General features: G+C 39.3%; 2 protein-coding genes and 1 pseudogene across 7 annotated transcripts; 2 read left to right on the forward strand and 1 right to left on the reverse strand.

The window, feature by feature from the left end:
* The first annotated feature begins 730 nt into the window (after positions 1-730).
* Positions 731-3,207, forward strand: LOC116676590 (ADP-ribosylation factor-like protein 6; annotated as a pseudogene).
* A 933-nt stretch (positions 3,208-4,140) lies between these two features.
* Positions 4,141-11,720, reverse strand: LOC116676592 (F-box only protein 47). Of its 2 annotated transcripts, none has more exons than XM_032507590.1 (11): positions 11,492-11,720; positions 10,937-11,140; positions 10,352-10,513; positions 10,031-10,107; positions 9,606-9,680; positions 9,356-9,464; positions 8,998-9,171; positions 8,349-8,498; positions 7,315-7,457; positions 6,567-6,726; positions 4,141-4,273 (listed from the first exon to the last, which is right to left on the reverse strand). In XM_032507590.1, the coding sequence occupies exons 2-11, from the start codon at positions 11,124-11,126 to the stop codon at positions 4,167-4,169; spliced, it is 1,347 nt and encodes a 448-aa protein (XP_032363481.1). In that variant the 5' UTR covers positions 11,127-11,140; positions 11,492-11,720; the 3' UTR covers positions 4,141-4,166. The 2 variants fall into 2 exon arrangements, with proteins under 2 accessions (XP_032363481.1, XP_032363480.1); XM_032507589.1 differs by lacking the exon at positions 11,492-11,720 and adding an exon at positions 11,371-11,478 and having other exon boundaries at positions 4,146-4,273.
* Positions 11,721-12,375: 655 nt separating this feature from the next.
* Positions 12,376-16,773, forward strand: LOC116676591 (claudin-14). Of its 5 annotated transcripts, none has more exons than XM_032507586.1 (5): positions 12,389-12,993; positions 13,161-13,543; positions 13,942-13,945; positions 15,244-15,505; positions 15,793-16,773. In XM_032507586.1, the coding sequence occupies exons 4-5, from the start codon at positions 15,272-15,274 to the stop codon at positions 16,297-16,299; spliced, it is 741 nt and encodes a 246-aa protein (XP_032363477.1). In that variant the 5' UTR covers positions 12,389-12,993; positions 13,161-13,543; positions 13,942-13,945; positions 15,244-15,271; the 3' UTR covers positions 16,300-16,773. The 5 variants fall into 5 exon arrangements, 4 of the variants coding, with proteins under 4 accessions (XP_032363477.1, XP_032363478.1, XP_032363476.1 ...); XM_032507587.1 differs by having other exon boundaries at positions 13,164-13,543; XM_032507585.1 differs by having other exon boundaries at positions 12,389-12,800.
* The last annotated feature ends 5,847 nt before the right edge of the window (positions 16,774-22,620 follow it).

The raw sequence follows: 22,620 nt of genomic DNA on the forward strand, positions 1-22,620 counted from the left end.
AAACTGTCGGGCTGGCTTGCCCTGAGGAAAAAGAGGTCAACGTCTTGTGTTTGGGACTGGATAACAGTGGCAAAACTACCATCATCAACCAACTCAACCATCTCATGTAGTACATGAGACTGTGGGATGAAATTATTTTGCTAGAAAAAGTGAAGAGGCCTTTGTGTACCGTAATCTGTAATCACGGCTACACAAACTTGTAATGCATTCAAAAATCTTAAACCATGATCATTGGGATAAATTTGGGGCAAGCCTGTCAAAATTTTCTTTTTCACTGCAATCATTCACTGATGCTTGTGTTTCAGAATTCCAATCATGTAGGCCCATTGTCAGAAGAATGGAACCATTTAGTCGTCAGGTAAAGCCCATATCTTGCTTTCCTTATACTACTTTCTCGTTGACATACTTTTCCATTACTTTGTGTGTGTGTGTGTGTGTGTGTGTGTGTGTGTGTGTTGTGTGTGTGTGTGGTGTGTGTGTGTGTGTGGTGCGCTTGTGATTGTGTGTGTGTGTGTGTGTGTGTGTGTGTACGCAGACACAGGCACCAGAAATAGTCCCAACACATTGGCTTCAACATTGAAAAGTCAAGAGTTCAAGGTAGAAATGTATAATGTATTTTCATCACTATTATTTTTTACTAAATTACAGACATGAATTAAAAAAAAAGGCTAATGCAGCGTATAGTATCCCTCTCAGCTGTCCTGTCCTCTCTTTTTTCCCCTGCATGCAGCCTGTCTTTTACGGTCTTTGATATGTCTGGGGCAGAGCAGATACAGAACCTATGGGAGCATTACTACAAGTATGAACACACACAGTGCTTATCAAAAACACATCACAGTAACATTCAACAGTCATCTGTAACTTCTTCTCTTGTCTTTCTTTAGAGAGAGCCATGCCATCATATTCGTCGTTGACAGCGGTGACAACTGAGAATGTTGTTGCCAAGAGGAGCTAGACACTCTTCTCAATCACGAAGGTACAAAAAACGCAGCAATACTGTTTTAACGTCATTTGGTATACAGACACAGGGTGGATGCTATTTTTTTCAGCAGAATGCAGAATTGACATATACTGTATGCATTAACAATATCTACTATATATAATTTAAATGATATATGCACCAAGTGTGGCCTTTTAAAAAGTACAGTCAGACATGGTTCATATATATTCTTCTGTAAAATAATAGAAATTATACAGTTTTGCATTTCTTTATTGTAGGCCTTAGTATTAAATGAGAGTGTCCCTGAAATTAAGTTGTTAGTATACTAACTGTCTGAATCTGGCATGTTAAACCATGTGGCATGAAATACTAAGTTTAAGACTATAAAATTAATTTCCTGGCCAAAACACGATGGAGAATTCATTAAAATCATTTTAAATGAAACCTGCACTTTTAGTCCATCATGGCACTTGGTCCAATAGGTACAACGTTTTCATGTATTAAAGATGCTCTAAGCGATGTCTACGGAAGAGGATTAGGCCACTGGTGAAACATTATGTGATGAGTTCTGACTTTATTCTCAGAATTCTGAGATTAAAGTCGAATTCGACTTTGTTAGTGCGCACAGAAGGGAGAGGGAGGGAATGGGATGGAGTAGGAGGGAGGGGAAAGCTAATCTCATTTGTTTGAAAATACTTTGAACGTCAGACAAAGCAACATCACCCAACTTAGAGCACCTTTAATTAAGAATATTCACATTAAAGCTAGGCTATATGTCGACATAAACTATAAACTTTGCTGATAGTTGACTCCTTATTGGGATAAACAAAAAAATTCGTCCTCTTTGTCGATGATTTACTGGTCTTCATGTCTGTCTTTTTATCCAGATATCCGCAGCAAAAAGATACCATTATTGTTCTTTGCTAACAAGACGGATCTCCGTGATGCCATGTCTTCTGTCAAAATCTCACAGATGTTGTCTTTGGAGAACATCAAAGACAAACCCTGGAACATCTGGTAAAATATGTCATGTTTTTTCAAACAGGCTGCACACAGTCATTCCAAACCAATCTTTAGTTTATATTCTGATTATCACTTATAGTACTCTGGTCAAGTCCTACAAGGATGCTGTGACGTTGATGTGGACATAATTTTAGAAATATTCCCCTTGTTAAAGGGTGTGTGAGCAAAGCTTTCAAAGCCCATCCAGATATATTGTTGAGCAGTTTGTAACAGGAATCATACTTTTTTTTAGGTGGTCTTGGTAAATGCACTTGGATTTAATTGGCTGAACTGAGCCAATCCTCTCGCTTCCCGATCCCCAACATTTTGTTCTTCAAGAGTACGGATTAAAGACTTAAACAGAGTGGTAACAGAGGGTTTACCACCCTGTTAACTTATTAGACAGATGGGAGGCAGATGGATTATGAGCTAGGCAGCTTTAAACAGCCAGGATCCAAGAAAAGTCGTGAGAAGTGCCACAAGTATAATCTAATATCCACGTTCACTTCCGGTTTGCTCCAGAGCTGCAGGAAATTCTGCCGGATGCACGTAGTTTCCTTTGTGTTAGAATTTTAAACTCCGGTGGATTCATGGGGACTATAGTTAACTGCTCCTCAGATTTCTGCAGGGCAATTTGAGACAGCTAGCTAGACTATCTGTCCAATCTGAGTTTTCCTCTCGCACGACCATTTTACAGCGCTCTGTGCGAGTTTAGCGCCGCCCATGACGACTGGGACTGGTTTGAAGAAATGCCAATAAATCAGAGAACGTTTTCTCCCATCCTGAAATGCTGTGTGGAGTAGCCAGACCCTCCACGCTCCGCAGTGTGTGGATGGTCTGGCAAAGCGAGATCAACTCCTTGACTTCTTATTTATTTTCAGTGCCAGCAATGCTATCAAAGAGAGGAGGTCTCCAGGAAGGTTTGGACTGGCTACAAGGTTATGTGTCTGTTCAATACTTTTCATAAAACTGTCGTACTGGGCCAAAAGAAACAAAAGGTCATGTTAAATTGTGCTCAGAATTTTTATGTTAAAGCTGTCATATAAGACATGATTTTTTTTTTTCATACCATAGAACAAATGCACAGTAAGTATGTCAACATGTAAAGTGGTTGTGGTGGTAGATCGTATCTCAGTATCTTTTTGGATGGTGTTTAACTCATGGTGTGCCAAATGATGAGTTGTTAACACAAATAATCCTTAAAATCAATGTTTCTGTTTTTCTCCTGCCAATCATATGAAAACAATGAGCACATGAATGACTGAAATGGCGATGTGTAACTGGATCTAATTTACCACTTGGAGCATTCATCACAATTGATGTTGTAGGCCTTAAACTTCACTGTCAAATGGCTTAGTACTTCCTGTGAATGGTACAACTTTGAAACCATGTTTCTTTGGAAAACTAATCTTGGTCATAGCTTAATTTTATAGGGATACTATCTAATAGATTTTTTAAAGAGCGCTTACTATAGTTACAGTACATCATTACAAAAATGTGAATGCAGTCTGAATAACATACTGTAAACTAAAAAAAACTTTTCTGTATTAACATTTTTATTTTAGCTGCTTTTTTTATTCCATGACACAATTTAATTTAACACATTTCGTCAACTAAACTTATTTTTTGAAAATGCTGTCATGCTGAATATTGTACAACCTGGAGGATAATAAAGCTTGTTTTTTGCTGAGTTGTGCTATTTATTATTTTTCGAAGAAGGAAGCCACAAAAAAAGAAGAAAATGTGTAAATGAGACAAATTAAATTGAAAATACCAATTTAATAAATTATACAAAAGCAATGTAATAATTGTATCACTACATTTACAGAAAGGTTCAATGTGAATAAATAATAGTGTCAATAAATAGTGTTACGGTAATGAATAAATATTACATTTTTACAGAAAATAGCATGCAAGATGTTTACGAATAACAAGATTTTGAAACTTGGAGAGAAATAAAATTTGTACAAATACCATGCATGTTTAGCCAAAGTAATTAAACAGCCCTTTGAACCAACACATGCAGTGTTGGTTACAGCGTATAGTGAACTGTTAACCAATTCACCTCAGATTTCTCTGAACTTGACAACACTCGCCTTTTCCAATCTGACTATTGTTATTAAGGTCCTCACTCTTTTTCATTCTGTTCACCGTTACCCACTTCATTATTTACGTTTTTTTTCATTCCCACTCTTCCTCTCTCCATTGTCACTTTTAATCTGCATCATTCCTGTTTGAGGAACATGTGGAGGAATTTAGTGTGGAAGCGAGCGCTGGAGTCCAGGAGGATACACAGGGTCTGGAAAGTCTCCCTGTCGTCAAGATGGTTCCCTGAGAACAGATGAAGGTGATGAATTTAAAAAATCCTTTCTGTACCTCTTTTAATTTGAAACCGAGGCACTGTGGCGGTACTATTGAAGGGCATTGGTTCCCAACCTCTAGGAGATAAATCTAGGTGAACACAATATGATTTACAAAATGCCGTAGCACAAAAAGGAGTTTTTTTCTAGCTTTTCTCAAATCTACCTCAGTTAAACTTTCTTAAAAGCCAAAGAAGTCGAGAACCAACTGTTTAGGGATAATAATAATAATTCAAATACATTTGCGAATTATGTGAATATTTAAAATCCCTCGTTATTGTTTTTTTACTGGCATTCTGGATGGCAAAACCCATTCTATAGCAGATAGAGCTTAAAACGCGTAGCATTTATTTTCATAAATTCACACTAGCAGAGAGTTAAATAATGTAATGAATGCACCACTCCAGATGTTTTATTGCCCATTAGCATGGGTGTCGATAAAATGGGTGCAAAATTTCAAGGAGGGACGTAATCAAAGGCAAACAAATGAGGGGTTGCTATCAGTGGCGTAATTGAGACAGAAATGTTTTTGATAAAATAATGAGGAGAACCCAATAAAATCCAATCTGTCTGAGTTGTCACAAACATGCACAGCCACACATCAACTCACAGACTTTCAAGACTAGCTGCTCAACACTGCAGGCATTAGCATTTTCTCAGCCACTCAACCGTGCATACCATACCCTGAATACACTTATTATTATCATTATTATTTTCAAGATACAGAATACATACATACAGCACATACATACATAGTGTACATGCATGCATACATATACATACATGTACATACATACATTCATACTGTACATGCATACTAGACCTGCACAATATTGGAAAAATCTGACATTGCGATATTGTTTTTACCCTGTGATATATATGCGATATGAAAAAAGGAAAAAGTAATTTTAAAAGATTACATAAATAGCTCTGTTGGAAATAATAAATCCTTCTAGACTACTGCAGTGATTTTGTAGAGGAGTGCATCTACTAGAAGAAAAAAATGAAAAAGATCTTTTCTAAAGTGAACCATTGTTTGTTGAACTTTAATGCTTTACAAACACAAAAGCAAGTAAGCGCTGTGACTAACGTTACTCTGTAATTTTGAAGAGGGACATCAGGTAGAAATATCCTGGTATTGGATTCATATAATAATCAATCCAGGCTAACGTGAATGACAGTGACTGCATGTTGCTTCCTCTAAATGTCCGTTGTGGTCGACTAGCGGGGCAGCTCGTTAGTTTGATAAATTGATCCGACCTGCATGTCACGCGCACTAGCAACAAACTGTGTATCCAAGAACAATTAAATCAGTGGAAATGACGTTAGATCAGACACAGACTTCTGTAGTAGATTAGTGTTACGTTTCCAGCCTCGCAGCTCCGAACCGTAAAGGACGGACAGACCTCTTGTTTCCTTGGGCTAACTATATTAGCTTTAGCCTTGCTGGTAGCATTTTTCTGCGGGGGGAAATGGCCGGGAGACGTGATTATGTTGCATTAATCAAGTGATTTAATTTGTATTTGCAGCAAACATAAAACACTGTCAGCTGTAGCTTCACTGACTACCAATCAAAACTATGCGCATCCCTGCGTCAGGGTCAGCTGCTGCCTACGGTACTTTTCTACACACAGAGAGCTTCACTTCCCATAACAAACCCTGTCAGACTAACGTCACATACACACGCTGCCCACATGGCTACCTGTCTTAAAGTCGGACGGTAATAATCATGTAAAAGGAGAACGGTGGAAGTTTACTTTTCTATCAAGCAGCAAAAAAGGATTAGCGTCAACATCGCAACGTCCTGCGATGTGACTATTGGGCATGCACACATTGCAATGTCGATGCTAAAACACAATGTGGTTCAGCCCTATTGCATACATACATACTATACATACATACAGTACATACATAAATACATTCATACTGTACATACATACTGTACATACATATTGTATTTATGATTGTATATATTCCACATCTTTAAATTTAGGATATTTTGGTATTTAAATCTGCCTGCCCCTCAATATTGTTTGCATCATCTGCCCATATGTTGTGTATTACTTGTTTGTCTTGTTATTTTTCTTTCAGTATTTTATTATTGTAGCTTTGCCCACTATCGTAATGCTGTATTTATTGTTCCTTCATGCTTTTATGACTGCAATTTCAAGTAAGTGTGGTATAACTTGATGCAAGGTTTTTTCAAGATTCATTTTTGATACCAAGAGGAAAGAGTGAAGTACAATTTAGCTGTCCCACCTCACCTGCTACAGAAAACTCAAAAAACTCCCTGGTGACTTCAGAAAACATGTTCTCCAGTTGTTGGATGAAGCCAAACCTTTCAGGAGCCGTGGTGAAGACCTTGCAGATCTGCTGCACCATTTTCACCGCCCAGGACATGTGATAGCCGTCTTTCTCACACACCTAGGGAAGTCATACAAAACCAATATGCCTTTTTACAGCGCAGATGTTGTTGTAGCTTTAATTAATGAAATTAACAATGTGTTAGTTAATAATAATTTTAATAAGGTCAGGTCCAAGGTCCTGGTATTGTGCACAGGTTACCTGGGATAACTGACTGCTTTTCCTGTAATGACCAGTGAAAATAAACAAGACCAATTGGTCAAAAGATTTTTGATCAACATAAAGGAAATCAAGCACATAATAAAATGCAGTCAGGAGAAACAATTACAGACATTGTTAACAAACAGAAATACCCTTTCCATGATGATATTGTATAGGAATGAGCAGACAGGGCAAAATGAGTCATGACAACCAGGGCAAAGCAATAGATAATGAAAATAACATGACTCATGTTCCTCTCTGCCTGATGCTATTCTGCACACTTGTCCTTAAGCCATGTTCAATCTGACATAAATCAACTGTACAATGACTTTGTAGTCTAACTGCATCATATCAAATCAAATCAGAAATGGATAATGCTAGCCAATATCTGATTCACACATTTCTTTTAATTTACTCTGCGGATGATAAAATAACTAGTATTCTCACCAGTATGATGTACACAATGAGTCTAGAGGTCTCAAGAAGTCGTCTATTGACAGCCTTGCTGACTAGAACATTGTAGCAGAGACTGCTGCCACACAACACCAACAGACGAGCTACATTCTCCACATGCCACGGCTGAGGAATGACTGGAGATGACAAGGAGGACAACCAAGTACAATCAGTTAAATTTCTTATCACATGCGGTAAACACTAGAGGTGTGACAAGATCTTGTCCCTCATGAGATCTCGGCATTAAAATGTGACGAGACTTCTCATCAAGGTAAAAATTGTCTGATAATATCGGTCACAAATGCAGAGCAGCCGCCCGTAGATGAAGTCTGACCTGGTTGGTCTTATAATATGTTTGAAGATGAGTCTGGCTTGGACCTCTAAATTAGCATTGAAGATCCCCTGCCCGTGTGCAAAGTTGACTCTGAGTTCACTTTTTCAGAGCGGTAGCGGAGCTGCAATGGTACAAAGCTGCCGGTAAAACCCAGTGTTAGAGGGTACGTTCTCTCTATCTCTCACTTGTGCCCGACACACACACACACACACACACACACACACACACACACACACACACACACACACACACACACACGCACACACACACAGTTCAGTACAGTGTGCGCTGACTCACGCAGATCACTCTCTTTCGCTATCTTTTTAAAATAAATCGGAAGCAGAAAGCAAAACCTATCTTTAGTTTAATGATATTAAACAAAGAAATGTTCTCCCCTTGTCTCAAAATGGTCATCAATCAATACAAGAGCAGCCAAGTTCCTTGTATACTGCTGCAATAAAACGCTTGGTTACATTATAACCTTGGTTGTCTGAGGAGAGTCTATTTTTCCAGTTATATTTCTTCATTAAAGCTTTCTTTAAAATAGTGTTAAAATCTTGTCTTGTTTCGTTCTCGTGAACCCCTTCTCATGTCTCGTCACGTCTCATGAGCTAAGTGTCACACCATACCCCTAGTTAACACTATGTGTTTATCTGTGACATAAAAACATTTGAGAACCACTGAAGTATGATACCAATGAGCTCCTCCAAGATTGACAGCAGCGAATTGGTGCATTGGCCTTGGACTTCTAGTTTGCCAAAGAGCAGAAGGATGGCCCTGGCCAGGTCCCACAGAGCACTGTGAGGCAGCCCCCTCTCCACCAGATCCTGCCAACCGAGGGAACCTGCATGGAGGAGAGAACCTCACTTAATAACTGTGTTAGGCTATACCACATTCCAATAAATTAAAAAAATGCAGCCACGTTTTCCAACCCCAATGTAAGTTACCCAGGCCTCCTCCACCATAGTACAACACCATAAGTGGTTTATTGGGCCTGATAATACATCTATGCATTTTGTATTTCAATCAACGTTTCAACATAATTATCAACCACGGCCAAGAGGTAGCAGTCTTTTTTTTACTGATGAGAAATCTGGTACAGAAAGAAAATCATTTCAGAACAAAACTCACCACTAACCTAAAATGTGTTGCATTTTTTGCACAGCGCTTTCTGTAGGCAAGGATTACAGTCTGATCATGTTTTCAGAGTGGCAGTGTTAACCAATGCAGAAACATTATTCTCAACAAAAGAAATATCAGCCCAATTAATATGTTCTCATGAAGTCAAATGAATACAAACCCAACTAACTGATTGTTTTCTTTAGGTATAAAAGTAATCATACCCTCAGGCAGCAGAGGTCCATAGAGGATGAACAGTAAGTGTGCCTGGCTGACCATCGGCCAAGGCTTTAGGAGTTGCATTAGCCAGAACTGACATTCCGACTGGTTGGGCCATGGGTCCAACAGAACCTGACGGCAGAATAGACGGAGCTGCAGCTTTTGGTACCATCTCACCCCTGAGGACAGACAAACAAATTTAGAAACATGTTTTTTGTATCAGGTCCACTTAGGCTTTCACAAAGCTAAGCATGCAACGCAGACCTTGCCAGTTTTAACCAGGACTTTTTAATTATTTATTTATTTTTTTAAACCCTGTTCTATATTCAGCAACATTTTCACTTTCAGACACTGAAAACACACCTGGTTTTCCAGTGATGACTGCCTCCATTTTTTGCAGCAGATAAGTGAAGTCACAAAGGAAGTTGAACACTCTGTGGCACTCCAGCTCATCCCAACCTGCGATCAGTGTCTGTAAAGTATTCAACAGAACACATCTAAATATTTTTAATAACAGAAAAGATATATTCCCTGCTTAAATGTTTTCAGGCACTGGGATGGGACACAAAGGGTAACATGATTGACATCATCTGTATTTCTATAAGGCCCTTACCTGGAGGAAGACTCCGTAGCTGGAGAAGCCAATGCAGTCTGGTGCCAAACACTGCTCCAACAGGAAGCATGGAATCTGAAACAGACCAGTGGGACAACTTTATTTATTTTGCATCATCATGAAAATAGATAAATAGATGTTAGGGCTGGATAACATATTGTTTCAACAACAACATTGCAATGTAGGCAAAAGCTGAACGGTTAGTAACATAGTGTAGTTTGCCTCATTCCCTTACATCCTTTGGAATGAAGCAAATTACACTATGTTACTAACCGTTTTTTTCATGAATAGTCTTAACTACCCTATAAATCTAATCCATCAGATAAATTAAACCATTTAGCCTGGTGTAATTACATGTTCTTTGTTGATGTGACATTTAATACAACACCTTGTCTAATTGTCCTCTCACCTCTCATTTTTCTTACCTGTGAAAACTTGCTAAAGATAAACTTTAACCTGTCCTTTGTTGGTAGCAATAGGGTACATCTCTTGAACAACAAACCTAAGACATTGAACAAAAAAGCACATTATAAAAAAAAAAAATGCTGGTCTTTCCTAACACTTCACTTGACAAGGTAGCTTATCCCAAGTACAATGTGGTGATCATTCAAGTGTATGTTAAATGCTGGGAGAGGCTGATATGCTTGACACAGATCAACAGAATGTAAGTTATAAATTCCCCATATATAGTCTGGAGAAGATCTATACAAGATCAAATATTCACCTAAACATGCATTGCCACTTACCCAGATCTCTGTAATGTCCGATAATGGATCTCTGTTCAAGGCAGGTGGAGTGATGAAAGCTTTGACTGATTGTTTTATTCTTCCAGGCCAGTGTCGAGATGTAGTTCATAATGTATCTAGTGATTTCCTTGGACACCATGCTGAACACACTGATCTCCACCTCTGACAAACACAAACATTTTGAAATATTTGACCATTTACAAATTTTCAAATATGACTGAAAACAAACATTGTTTTCTACTAACTTGTCTGAAAGTGTCCTAAAAGTAGTGGTTAAATTAAGAAAAAGACACATCTTTTGGTATTTGGTACTTGTGTACACTTGTGTATGTAAACCACAATATTATTTATATATATTATTGATCATTAAAAACCCTTTAGTTTAAAATATCCAATGACTGCTGGTAGATACTTAACAATGCACCGTACAAAATACCAGGACACTAAACTATTCTTTTCCCCAGAACAAATGTAGTTCATAAGCAAAGGTACTTAACGTTAGTCAGTAAAATACAAGAAAGTTTAAATCACACTCTGAAGGGCATAGTTAACGTTATTAGTTTAAGGCTAACCAGTTGCACCTACCAGACAGTTTATCCAGGATCATGTCAAACACCTCTGACGGGAGCCCGTGGAAGAAGCTACTGCTGTTGTTACACTGGCTGCGGGTCATGATGGTTCTGGTTGGACGGGGCCGAAGATGAGTCCTCTTGCGGGATTTGTGTGTCTGTGTGTAGATCCCAGCTTTTCTGGAGGCTTTCCTAACCATTGCCATCGTCGCTGAATTGACTGTAATAAACAAAATGAAGGACATTTGACTCCCAAGCTAACCTAACGTTAGCTAAAACCAGTTTCACAGAAGAAGCAGCTATGCTAGCTAGCTAAATCTACATAGATAGATAGATAGCTAACCTAAAGTTAATTTAGCTAGCGTTAATTTCGATTTTCGATTTCATTAACTTTATGTAGTCATAGCCTGGGACGTAGGAATACAACGTTAAAGCAATAGAGTATCTTACCAATAATTAACTTAGTAACGTTAATGTCGATAGGCAGCAAATGTCATCTGTAAAAGTTGAGACAGCTGTGTGCTCGCTGTCTAACGCTATGATGGCGCGAAATGAATAACTTTATACATACGCTAGTCTCCACATGAAAAAATGTCTCCCTCGAAGACGCACATGGGAAGTAGCCTTAAAATAATATCCTTGAAGTAAGATAAATCATTCAAAATGTCACAAAAGTAACGTTTAAGGCAAGGAAGTATTAGAAGTGGCTTTATCCACTAAACTGAAGCAAAAGTAGCACATTACTGGCGTTAGCTGATTGTAAAGGTTTCGTTGTGTACTGTATTGCAGTAACGTCATAGTGGATGGTCCAGCTAACACTAGGCCTCACTGCCCATCAGCTGGGTACACTAAGGAAACAATAGCGCTGCCTACAGTAATGTTTAATGTGCTCCATAGAAGAAAAGCGTGCTTGAGTTTGCTCAGTAATGTTTAACTATAAAAAGTAATTTCTTTGACATATAATAGAGTCTCCCTTATTTCATTCATTTATTCAGGGTTAAAAATTAACTTTTTCTTCCACCAGCCAAATGGCTAGTGAATGTTCAAATTTTAACAGCCACTCAAAAGATTACCATTGTTTTGGCTAGCGTGGGAAGTAAATCTACCAGCCACTTGCATATTTTACCAGTATTTGTCTGGTAACGTTAAATGGTGCTAATGTTTCAACACTGACTAATAATAGTAGGCCTACACTAAATTTACAGTAGCCTACATCCCAGCTCTTATTCTCACTTTCAGTTTTTTGTAAGGTGGCTTTTTTACAAAATTATTTTGTGTTGGTTACATCTTAATTATTTTGTGTTGGTACATAGCCTTGTCCCAATATTTTTTTGTGTGTCAAATATCAAATAGTAATGAAGCAGTAACAGATTGTTCTTGAAGTGCAGCGGCCTCACATAACTCCCATCATCACTCCGCCCAACCTTAACCTGAGCAGAGAGGTGTATTCAACCTGAATGGCCATCAGCTGTGCGGGAGTTCAGGCCCTTTAAGATATGCTAGTTTGTACTATATTTTGAGAACATTGTGTATATCTGCATAGTGTTGAAATGGTTAGGGCAGTACAAAAAAAGAGTGCAGCTTTCCTCTGAAGAACATAAAACACTACAAAAGTGAAGACCTGTACTGCACACACCATTATGGTTGTGTTAACCTCCAGCACTGTGCACAACAGACCAGCTATGCTCAGCTGCTAATCACAGGATTATTCTGCTTAACTAAGACTATTAAGTGTTCCACATTCAAATGGCGTCTCCCACAGGCAGACTTCAGAGAGGATCATCCCTTCACTATAGAGCTCTTACAAAGAACTGAATACTACACAGGGGACCCAGTGCAAGGGCTGGGAAAATGCCCTTGTATACCAACAGGATGTCATGGTAGGTTACACTTGGGGCACAGAGGGAGAGAGAGAGAACTGTGAAGGAAGAAGATGGACGTCAGAAGAACCCGGAGATAAAACTACAGTTTTAAGTTACCTCACCTGGCTTGCAGGACACAAACGTACAGTACCACGTCACTATCAAGAGCAGTTTGGCTATCAACTTTGCAGCGTTGTTTACTTTTTAAAGGGTAACTTCCGTTTATTCCTACCTGAGCCCTATTTTCATATGCCTGCTGATCAACCATAACTAGTTAATGTATTGATGTTTTTCTAAAAGTTGCTTATCAGTTGATAATTTGATGATTTTTTTTACTTTCTCTTTTCTTTCTTTTCATTTTGTCCATTAATCATTCAGAAGATGTGGAGATGCAGAGAGCTGAATTATTGAGACAAAAACAGCACAACCAGTAAGAACAATTATCTCTTCTGTCTGTCTCTGCTTGGCAACACTGCTCTGCCTCCGGGTTCACAGGTTCATCTGTCTGGAGCAACCAACCATCACTGGGACTGTCTCTCATGTCATCTCTGGCAGGATGCGCCTGATGCTGACAGGGATAATGATGATGATGATATCTAACACTGCCCAGTCAAATATCTGACACTCCTGCAGCACAGATGCATATTCCTTGTCCGTTGAGGCAGCAGCAGAGTGTGGAATCAGTGCCAATGGCCCTATTTCTCTGGAAGTGTACCGTCTGGACACCTGTGACCATGGCTCTGTAGTCCTCGTCTGACCTTGTGGTGAGTATCCAAATGTGGAGAGTTTTACTAAATATTGAAATGCGAAAGGTTAAGCAATATCCTATGTTCAATATTTCATATTGTAGAAATTGCAATTGGCGAGTGACGAAACATTTTGAACAATGAATAATGCACTGGCTTTGCTCTTGGGTGGGCTAATGTGTGGGCAAACTGACATGAAACAAGATGCTTGTCACAGCCTTGCCTTTGTTTCTGTTGCTCACTTCTCATGCCTTCAGTGCAGTCAATCATTGAATAAACACAATGAGGCTTGTATCTGTGATTTTTTTACGAGGCCCCAACAGTGTCAGGTCTAACTGAACAATAATCAGGCTTTATAACCAGCCTCTGTTCTCTGGGGAAGTTAAAACAATGGATCTGTATGAGCAGCACAGTTTGGTTTCATTGCTTTCAAATTTAAAGTCGCTCCTTTTCCTTTTTTGCGGGGAATTTTGCATTTTAGTGGGTAAGTGATTTTTTGCCAGTTCATTAATAATATATTTTCATGCTTGACATTGTATTTTTGGGGGGCTTGTCATTGAGTTTCTTAATATATACTGGACAATTGTGGATTTGATACTGCTATGTGTGAATTTCAAAATGTATAAGTGAGTGCCGGGTAATCCCTAAAAACCCATATTGTCACTATTTCAGATAGAAGTGCTAATCAAGTCATTCAGTCCCTCCTCTCAAATACTCTGCAGAGCTGTGAAAATGTTAGTGGTTTATGAAAGTACTCTCAGCTGTGGTGGTTTCTGTAAATCTCTAATTTCCTCTCTCTCTCTCTCTCTCTCTCTCTCTCTCTCTCTCTCTCTCTCTCTCTCTCTCTCTCTCTCTCTCTCTATCTCGGAGGGGGTGGTGGTGGGCTTAACAAATAAACTTCTGTGGTTTGCCCTCCAGAGGAGAGCGGTAAACAGGTGAAGCTGAACACTGCTCTCATTAGTTACAGATGCAGTCACCAGCCACTCACCAGAGACTGATGCCAGAACGTTTACACAGCTTTTTCTGCCCGCACAACAGAGACACTTGAGAAATGACTCAGACTCTGTGACTGGATCTAAGCTCAGTGGAATATACTGTACTGCTGGAGACCATGCAGATAACAGAAGGAATCCAGCCTCATCTTCAGCCTGGGGGACTGTAGTTTTGTTCTGAAAGTGTTTCTTTTTTATTGTGTTCCTGTGTGTTGATTTTCCTTTTGTCTACTTATGTTATCTGTTGATTTCCATGTATATTAATGAGCCTACTTAGTGATTTATGCATTTTGAGATGTCCAAATGTCCATAATTGTCTCTTTCTAGTAGGGATAGTGCAATTATCGGCCCTGGACGATTATAGGGCCGTTTTTTGGCACTTTGCAGATTATCTGTATCTGCGTTTTATTTGCCTGATAACAGATAAAGTTAATTAATTAAAAAGTATGTTACTTTTGCTTTGCTACAGCTCTGTGTCTGTCCCTGTGTGGATTATGTCGAATGTTTCTAATTTATAAAATAATTGCTTAAGGCATTAAACTCTAAAGTTTTGTGTTGGAGTTTTGTAACATTCAAAATTCTTTTATTTAAAGATTTTTTGTTTTCAGTGTAAATGCATATTGGTTCTAAGTATCGGTTTCATTAACTACTAATAATATTATTAATAGTATTGGTTGATCCCTAATCAACAGTGATTTCAAACTGTAACTTTGTACTTTGCAGTTTGAGCATCTGTCTGCGTTGGCAAATCATGGCCAGCATGGTGGTCCAACTCCTTGGCTTCTTCTTGGGGCTGTTGGGGTTTGCAGGAACTGTTGTTGCAACTCTGCTTCCCCACTGGCGCAGAACAGCCTACATGAGCTCCAACATCACCACCGCCAACGCCTATATGAAAGGCCTGTGGATGGAGTGTGTATGGCACAGTACCGGCATTTACCAATGTGAGCTGTACAGATCTCTACTGGCACTGCCACGCGACCTGCAGGTACTACACATTCACATTGGTGAAGTTGAAGACCGTTTGGACTCAAACATTTTATAGACAAAACTGTTAATTGATTAATCAAGAAAAATATTCAATGTGAATCATTCCATAGATAGATAGATAAATAGATAGATAGACTTGTCATTTTACATGATAACATACAATGAAATTTGGAGATTTTCTTATTACCATGGTCTTGCATGACCAAGTAGTGCAGTTGCAGTTTTCTAACCCTACTAGCTAGAGTCAGAATCTGTTTTAATCTCTCTATCTGTTCTCCACATAAGGCTGCCCGGGCGCTCATGGTGCTCTCCTGCGTCACATCTGTCCTGGCATCTCTGCTGTCTGTGTTGGGGATGAAGTGTACCCGCTTCGCCCGTGACTCGTTAATCAAGTCTCCCCTGCTGCTAAGTGGGGGGGTTTGTTTTCTCTGTGCGGGCCTGCTCTGCCTGACCACCGTGTCCTGGACCACTAACGATGTCATCATGGATTTCTACGACCCCTTCCTTCCCAGCGGCCTGAGGTATGAGATCGGCCTGGCCGTGTACCTCGGTTACGCATCAGCCTGCCTTAGTCTGACTGGAGGATTGGTGCTATGCTGGAGCAGCAGTGGTGGCAGGTCACAGAGGCCCCGCCATATGCAGAGAAATCAACCATTATCACCTCCCCCTGCCTTCAACAGCATATACCCTCCTGCTCCACTCTACAATCCCCCCGAGGCCCTGAAGGACAATCATGCTCCTTCCCTTTGCTCCCTTTCCAGCAGTGGCTATAGGCTCTATAACTATGTCTAACTCTAGGAAACCCAAAAACTGCAAAACCATGGGGACTATTATGAATGAAAAAGATACTGCATATACCAAAACAGTCGACTAAAAATGTCTACAATAATTCTTAATATATCCTAACAAGTATTTTAAGAAAAGTTTTTTAAAAAAACTGTATTTTACATCACCATGTTTGACCAAAAATCTGATTTTGAAAGGATTTCACAATTTGACACACTGCACAGGCTTTCCTCTAACTTCAACAGGACCAGGCCTGAGAACCTAACATAACGAACAGTGTGTGAGAAAGAACAGAGACCTCAAACCTGTTGACTTCCTGCCGTGTACCTAAAGGACCAGAAGGTGGCAATATTTTACTGCAGATTGCCACAGAAGAGACTGTAAACACACTGTAACACACATGTTAATGATCTGCTGTTTTTCTCTCACTTCCTTGCTGTAGCCTACTTTCTAGTTGGGGTTAATTTTTTCTGAAAGCCATTTAAATATAATAGTTATTTTAAAGGTAATGGATGATACCTTAATTCTGTAAAAATAAACCAAGACATTTTCTGATGATTTAGACATAGATTAGTACTAGCATTTTTCAAAGCACATATTTTGACATGTCAAAATAAAAAAGAGACAATAATGTTAATAATGACATCAATTGACCTGGGTTTGCTGGGATTCTTAGATGAAACAGAACTATTGTTAACAGTATTAGTTCCAACTGTGCTGTTCCTGCTATGGCAAGTCCAGACATCTGCTAGAACTACAGTGGGGGACATTATGACACTTTTTGCCCTAAAACCCAATGTTGATTATTTACAGTTTAACACCTAGGAACCCCTGCTGCAGTTATGAACACAAGACTGTCCAACTTTTATTCTCATGTACAGTATAGTTACATAAAGAATACATTTTGTAAAGCAAAAGAAAGCCACCGGATGGCGACAAAGGTCTTCTGAGAAGAAGTGACTGTTCAATCCTTAAACATATAGGATAAAATCTGGTTGGGGAAAGTGAAAGAGCAGTGCTTGTCCCTCCCTCATTACCACCACTGAGGTGCCCTTGAGCAAGGCCATTAACCTAAAACAAACACTCCAGTGAAGCTGCTCCGTGGCCAGCAGATCAGACTGTGGTTGTACTGGGCAGCTTCCAGGTATGAATGTGTGCAACTGTGTGAATGTGATCAGGGCATTCCTTCAAAAAAAGAGGCTGCCTTCTCTGAATAATTAAAGGTTAAATTAAAAAAGAAATCTCATTCCTGGATGCTGAATTCAAAGTGATTTGTGACTCTTCTAAAGCTTCTCCGACTGCTTGCCTATAACTACCTGTAACACTGAGGAAGTGTGTGTGAGGCTTATTGTTAGAAAACCTTCCAATTAGGAGATGCCCTCTATCTGGCAGCCTGTCAGCCGCACATACATTCAATTAGAGGATGTGTTGCAATTCAAGCAAATCATTTATTTTATTCCCAGCAGTCTGACTAGTCAGCATCAACATCTTGACATCGAGGAGCTCATTTATTTTGCTAGTAAAGCACCAAAAAATATTGCTATTTATGTTTTGTTTTTTAAGTTTGGAATTCAGAAAAGGAAAATGTTTGTAGGCTACTGCTTATGGACATAAACTGTTCCAAAAAATAATGTAAATAAAGACGTATCACACGATAAAAAGGCTTCACACCAAAGCAAATTATAAATAATACTAATAAGGCCACAAACTAAACACTCCATAATGAGTAGTGCTAGTAAAAGTTTCTTTTGTGGCCTGCGGGCGCTTAGTTTTCACATTTCAGCACCATGGACAGGGGTCTGAATGCTCCGAGGAAACCTCATGTAGTGGGAAAAGAGATGTAGGAGTGCGGACTGGAGATCCTTTATTACTGTTCCAGTTGTGGTTTGAAGGCAGTCTATATGAGGTAACGTTTTTTACAAGGTATAAATCTCCCCAAGCTTGGACCGAGCTTGGGGAGATTTATACCTTGTACTGTATAGATAGATAGATAGATAGATAGATAGATAGATAGATAGATAGATAGATAGATAGATAGATAGATAGATAGATAGATGTGACATCTGAATAGTCGCATTTCTTTCTAAACATCTTTATGTGATTAAAAAAGAAGGAATGAATTGTAGCCCTTTAAAACAGAAGTGTTCTTCAAGACTGGATTTGGTGACATACGACTTCAATTCTACTCCAAGTGATAAAATAATGTCATGTGAGTCGCCATTGTTCATTCATTGTGTCTCCTGTCTGTTTATACAAAGTTGATTTGAACGTTTGGATATGTAAATGCAAAAGCTTGTGAGTGGAGTGATGTTTTTTGGACAAAAAGGCGTCAGAGCTGCATGCGTAAGATGGATGGTAAAATGAAAAAGTAATCTTATGTGGGGCTTCCACACCTTCAGCATTACCACCACACAGCCAGCGTTTGCAGAATAAACGCGAAGTGCTTTAATCGGGAAGCAAGATCGTAAATCAGGCCTGCAATGTAACCTGGCAGAGTAAAGGTTTCATCCATTGCCATATGATATTATGATATTGGAAAGCTTCCCGAAGAGGTTGTGCGTCACGCCACTTTCTATTAGTCTATCTATTTTCGTCTTGCCCTGGAAGACATCCATCCACCATATACTCACCCTGACAGCACCCAATAAACCCACCACTCCCTTCATCTCCACACCTCCACCCTCCCTCCCGTCGCTCTTTCCCTCTCTCTCTCTCTCTCTCTCTCTCTCCTCTCTCTCCTCTCCTCTCTCTCTCTCTCTCTCCTCTCTCCTTTCCGACAAGCACTGGAGACTTAAAAAAAAAACATAGGAGAATTGAGTTTGGTCGTCCAAGAGGTTACTTTGTGTACCTTAACCTTTTCCACCCGTCTTGGCACTTTTGCAATTATTCTTTTGGAGATCCTGCTTCTGTAATCTATTTAGACTTGTTTCTCACCAAGGAAAGGTAAGATCATATCAGTTTCTAATATTGTCTTATTTACTAATATGTGTTGGCTGCTGGAACTGTATTTGACCGTAGACGCTGATTTAAAGAAAGATCAATACTGCAATACCGGCCTCCTGGAACTAAGGTGTCAGCACAAGGGGGGCTGCAACCCACAGTTTGATTCTAGTGATGCAGCACATAGTACTTCAAACCCTTGTGCATCCGTTTTAGGTCTCATCTGGGCAATGGTTCGCAGTTTTTTGACGGGCGTTACATTGGGAATTACCCACGGGACTTTTACGCACGAAACAAAACCTGTCGTCCAAATGTTAAAATCATAGTATGCTACAGGGCAGCCTGAACACTTTTCACGAATGCATTTAAATGTAACAGACGCTGCTTTGAGTAAAACGGCACATGATTAGAGAAACCATTTTTTGGGAATTAAGTAGCAGCAAGGCGCGCGTAAAACATCTTCAAGTGGCTTAAAGCTGAACAAGTGTTACAATACTAATTTCATTGTTTCTAGTTTTATTCTAACTCATATATTTTAAATTGTGACAGATTGGAGTGCCGGTTGTTCCTCTCCTTTGGTAAGGTATGGCTAATATTCATAGCTTTTATCCGAACAAGTTCAAATATGATCTTTCATTCAGTATGAAACGAATTCAAAGTGGAAAAGTACGAAATTATTTCAGAATTTTAAAATCCGAGAGGCGTTCAGCACCAACTGGTCCTTTGTCTAATAGCTAATTGATCGTTTTGGGTAATATATGACCACAGAGCAGGAATGTACAGCAGTTCTGTGGATTTGGGTTGCCGGACATTGCTGAATGGAGGCTACTAACAAAAATCGACTCGAAAAATGTAGGCTATAGATATCCCTATGTTGTTTCTTAATTGGAATTTGTAGATTTTTCTCTTGTTGTGATTTGCCATTTAATACTTGAACTGATTAAAACATCCGCTTAAGTTCGGAAAGATTTGTGTTTATGTTACTACTTTGGTGAACCAGGGATTTTATAGTTGGAAAAATGAAGTTTTTTGCGGTGCGTAGAAAACATAAACTTTCATTTTAAATACTTTGTATTCTCTAACTGGATGAAAACCCGGATGCCAGTTTCATAATATGCAAAGTTTCTTTAATATGGTCACTCATCAACTCAAAACGAGTAATTTGACCAAATTAAATGTGTAGGTTAAGCATTTGGTACGTCTCAATACATTGTCTGGGCATTAGTGTTTTAAAGTTGATCGTTAGGTTAATCCTTACTTTTTATTTATCTCCATGTCCAATGCGTAAAGCACTTTAATAGCGGAACGTCTAAAAGGTGTGGCACAAGGTGAGGCTTTGTAAATATTTATGAAAATCGAAGTCAAGAACGAGTTCACAGAACGGTGTTTATCTCTTGTCTTCTTCAAGTTCTCTCCATGAGATCCAGTCCTCCGCGCGCACTTGATCTCGGCGGGAGGAAGCGACGAAAGGAAGATGGCCATCCCCGCCGAGGGTCTCGTGGCTATCGTGATCTTCTACCTCCTGATTCTGGTTGTGGGGATCTGGCCGCGTGGAAGAACAAGAACTCCGTGTAGGCGAGAGCGGAGACCGGAGCGAGAGCATCATGGTCGGTGGTAGGGACATCGGATTGTTCGTTGGCGATTCACAATGACCGTGAGTTTTTAATTACGGGGAGTCTTTGGATTTGTGTTTGTGTGCAGGTGTTTAATTGACCCGTATGCGCATGCTGTCCACATGAGTGTCATAAGAAGTCAGAAAAGACAAATACGTTCCACCTACTCCGCCTTTTACGCACGGACAGCACAAATATAATTTAATACCACAACTTTTATTATTACATTCCTCGAATGTCTGGGCACTTAAAGGTAAAATACTTGATTACTGAAAGTGATAGGGTGGTCCCGCATTATATTTTGGGGGAGTTCTGAATTTTAGCTCTGTCTTCCCAACACAAAAGGATTTGGTGTTCGATCATTTCTAAATCATCCCCAATAACAACCTTTACTTATAGGTTATTGTTGTTGGAATTAACATTAGGCTATGCAACATGGCATTTTGCTAAACTAGTCTGACAAACTAAACTTGTGTTTTATGTCCTGGTTTCAGCCACTTGGGTGGGGGGTTACATCAACGGGACAGCAGAGTATGTCTACCTGCCAGACTACGGCCTGGCTTGGGCACAACACCCTTTGGTTACGCTCTGAGCTGGTAGTAGGTAAGACCCCCGTCTTTGTATGTCTTTTTTTAATTTACATTAAAAAAATGTATATAAAGTATAGTGCCAGAACCATATGCGCAGAAGGCAGGATAGCTGCCTTTTTAACAGCAATCAAATCAATCTGAATGTAAAACTACTACACAAAAAACACTTTGACCATAAAATTTATGTTTGAATAAAAAAAATTAAAATTAAAAATTAACAAAACATATAGGTTGATGTTTATTGCATTGGATTATTTAATTGAATCAATGTCAAGTATTTTCTGTTTTGTAGGTACTACAGTAGGGTACTTTTAGCATTTATAGCTTGTATGATGTAGTCGTGTATCAAAAACACAACACATGGTCCTCTAAGAAATAAAGTATATTATACATATAACAACAAAAATGTTATTGTGCTTCAACCAGAAACAAACGTTCTACTGGTCATGAATACACGTATAAATCACTCACCAGACATGACATATTACTTAGTTTGTGCACAACTAAGTAATATTATACAATTTCATTGATTCAGGGTCTGTAAACACACTTCAATGCTCTTGTTACACTATTTTTCTGCCTTATCTTAATTTCTGACATCATTCAGTGGCCTTTTCTTTGCCAAACCCATGCGTTCACGTGGATATGTCACCATGCTGGATCCTTCCAGCAGCTGTATGGAAAAAGGATGGGTGGCCTGCTCTTCACCCCGCACTAATGGAGAATCTTCGGTCTGCAGCCATTTATCTGCCCCTGGGTGGGTGATTGTTGGACAGATTTATTAAATAATAACACAATTATGCTTAGTCTAACCTCATGAACTGAACGTATTGTCCTGCAGGTGCCACTCTGAGTGTGATCGTGACATAAACATCAACATGTCGGTGGTGATCTCAGCCCTGATAGCTATCTTCTACACACTTGTTGAGGACTCTACTCTGTTGCATACACGGATGTGCCAGCTCTTCTGTATCTTTTGGGCTTGGTGAGTTTCACTTGTACATCTACCCAGCCAGGGATTTAAGGGTGACAAGGAATTCCAGCAGTGTAAACGTTTTTACCAATCAGACTGACTCCAAAACTATTACCTTACTGTATGTTTCTGCTCAAACAAAAAGCCATCGTTTTATAGCCAATATTTATACAAATATTTGAGGTGTTTGGGCCATTTTCTTGCTGAAACA

The sequence above is a fragment of the Etheostoma spectabile genome, unplaced genomic scaffold (assembly GCF_008692095.1).
Source record: "Etheostoma spectabile isolate EspeVRDwgs_2016 unplaced genomic scaffold, UIUC_Espe_1.0 scaffold00003456, whole genome shotgun sequence".
Lineage (NCBI taxonomy): Eukaryota > Metazoa > Chordata > Actinopteri > Perciformes > Percidae > Etheostoma > Etheostoma spectabile.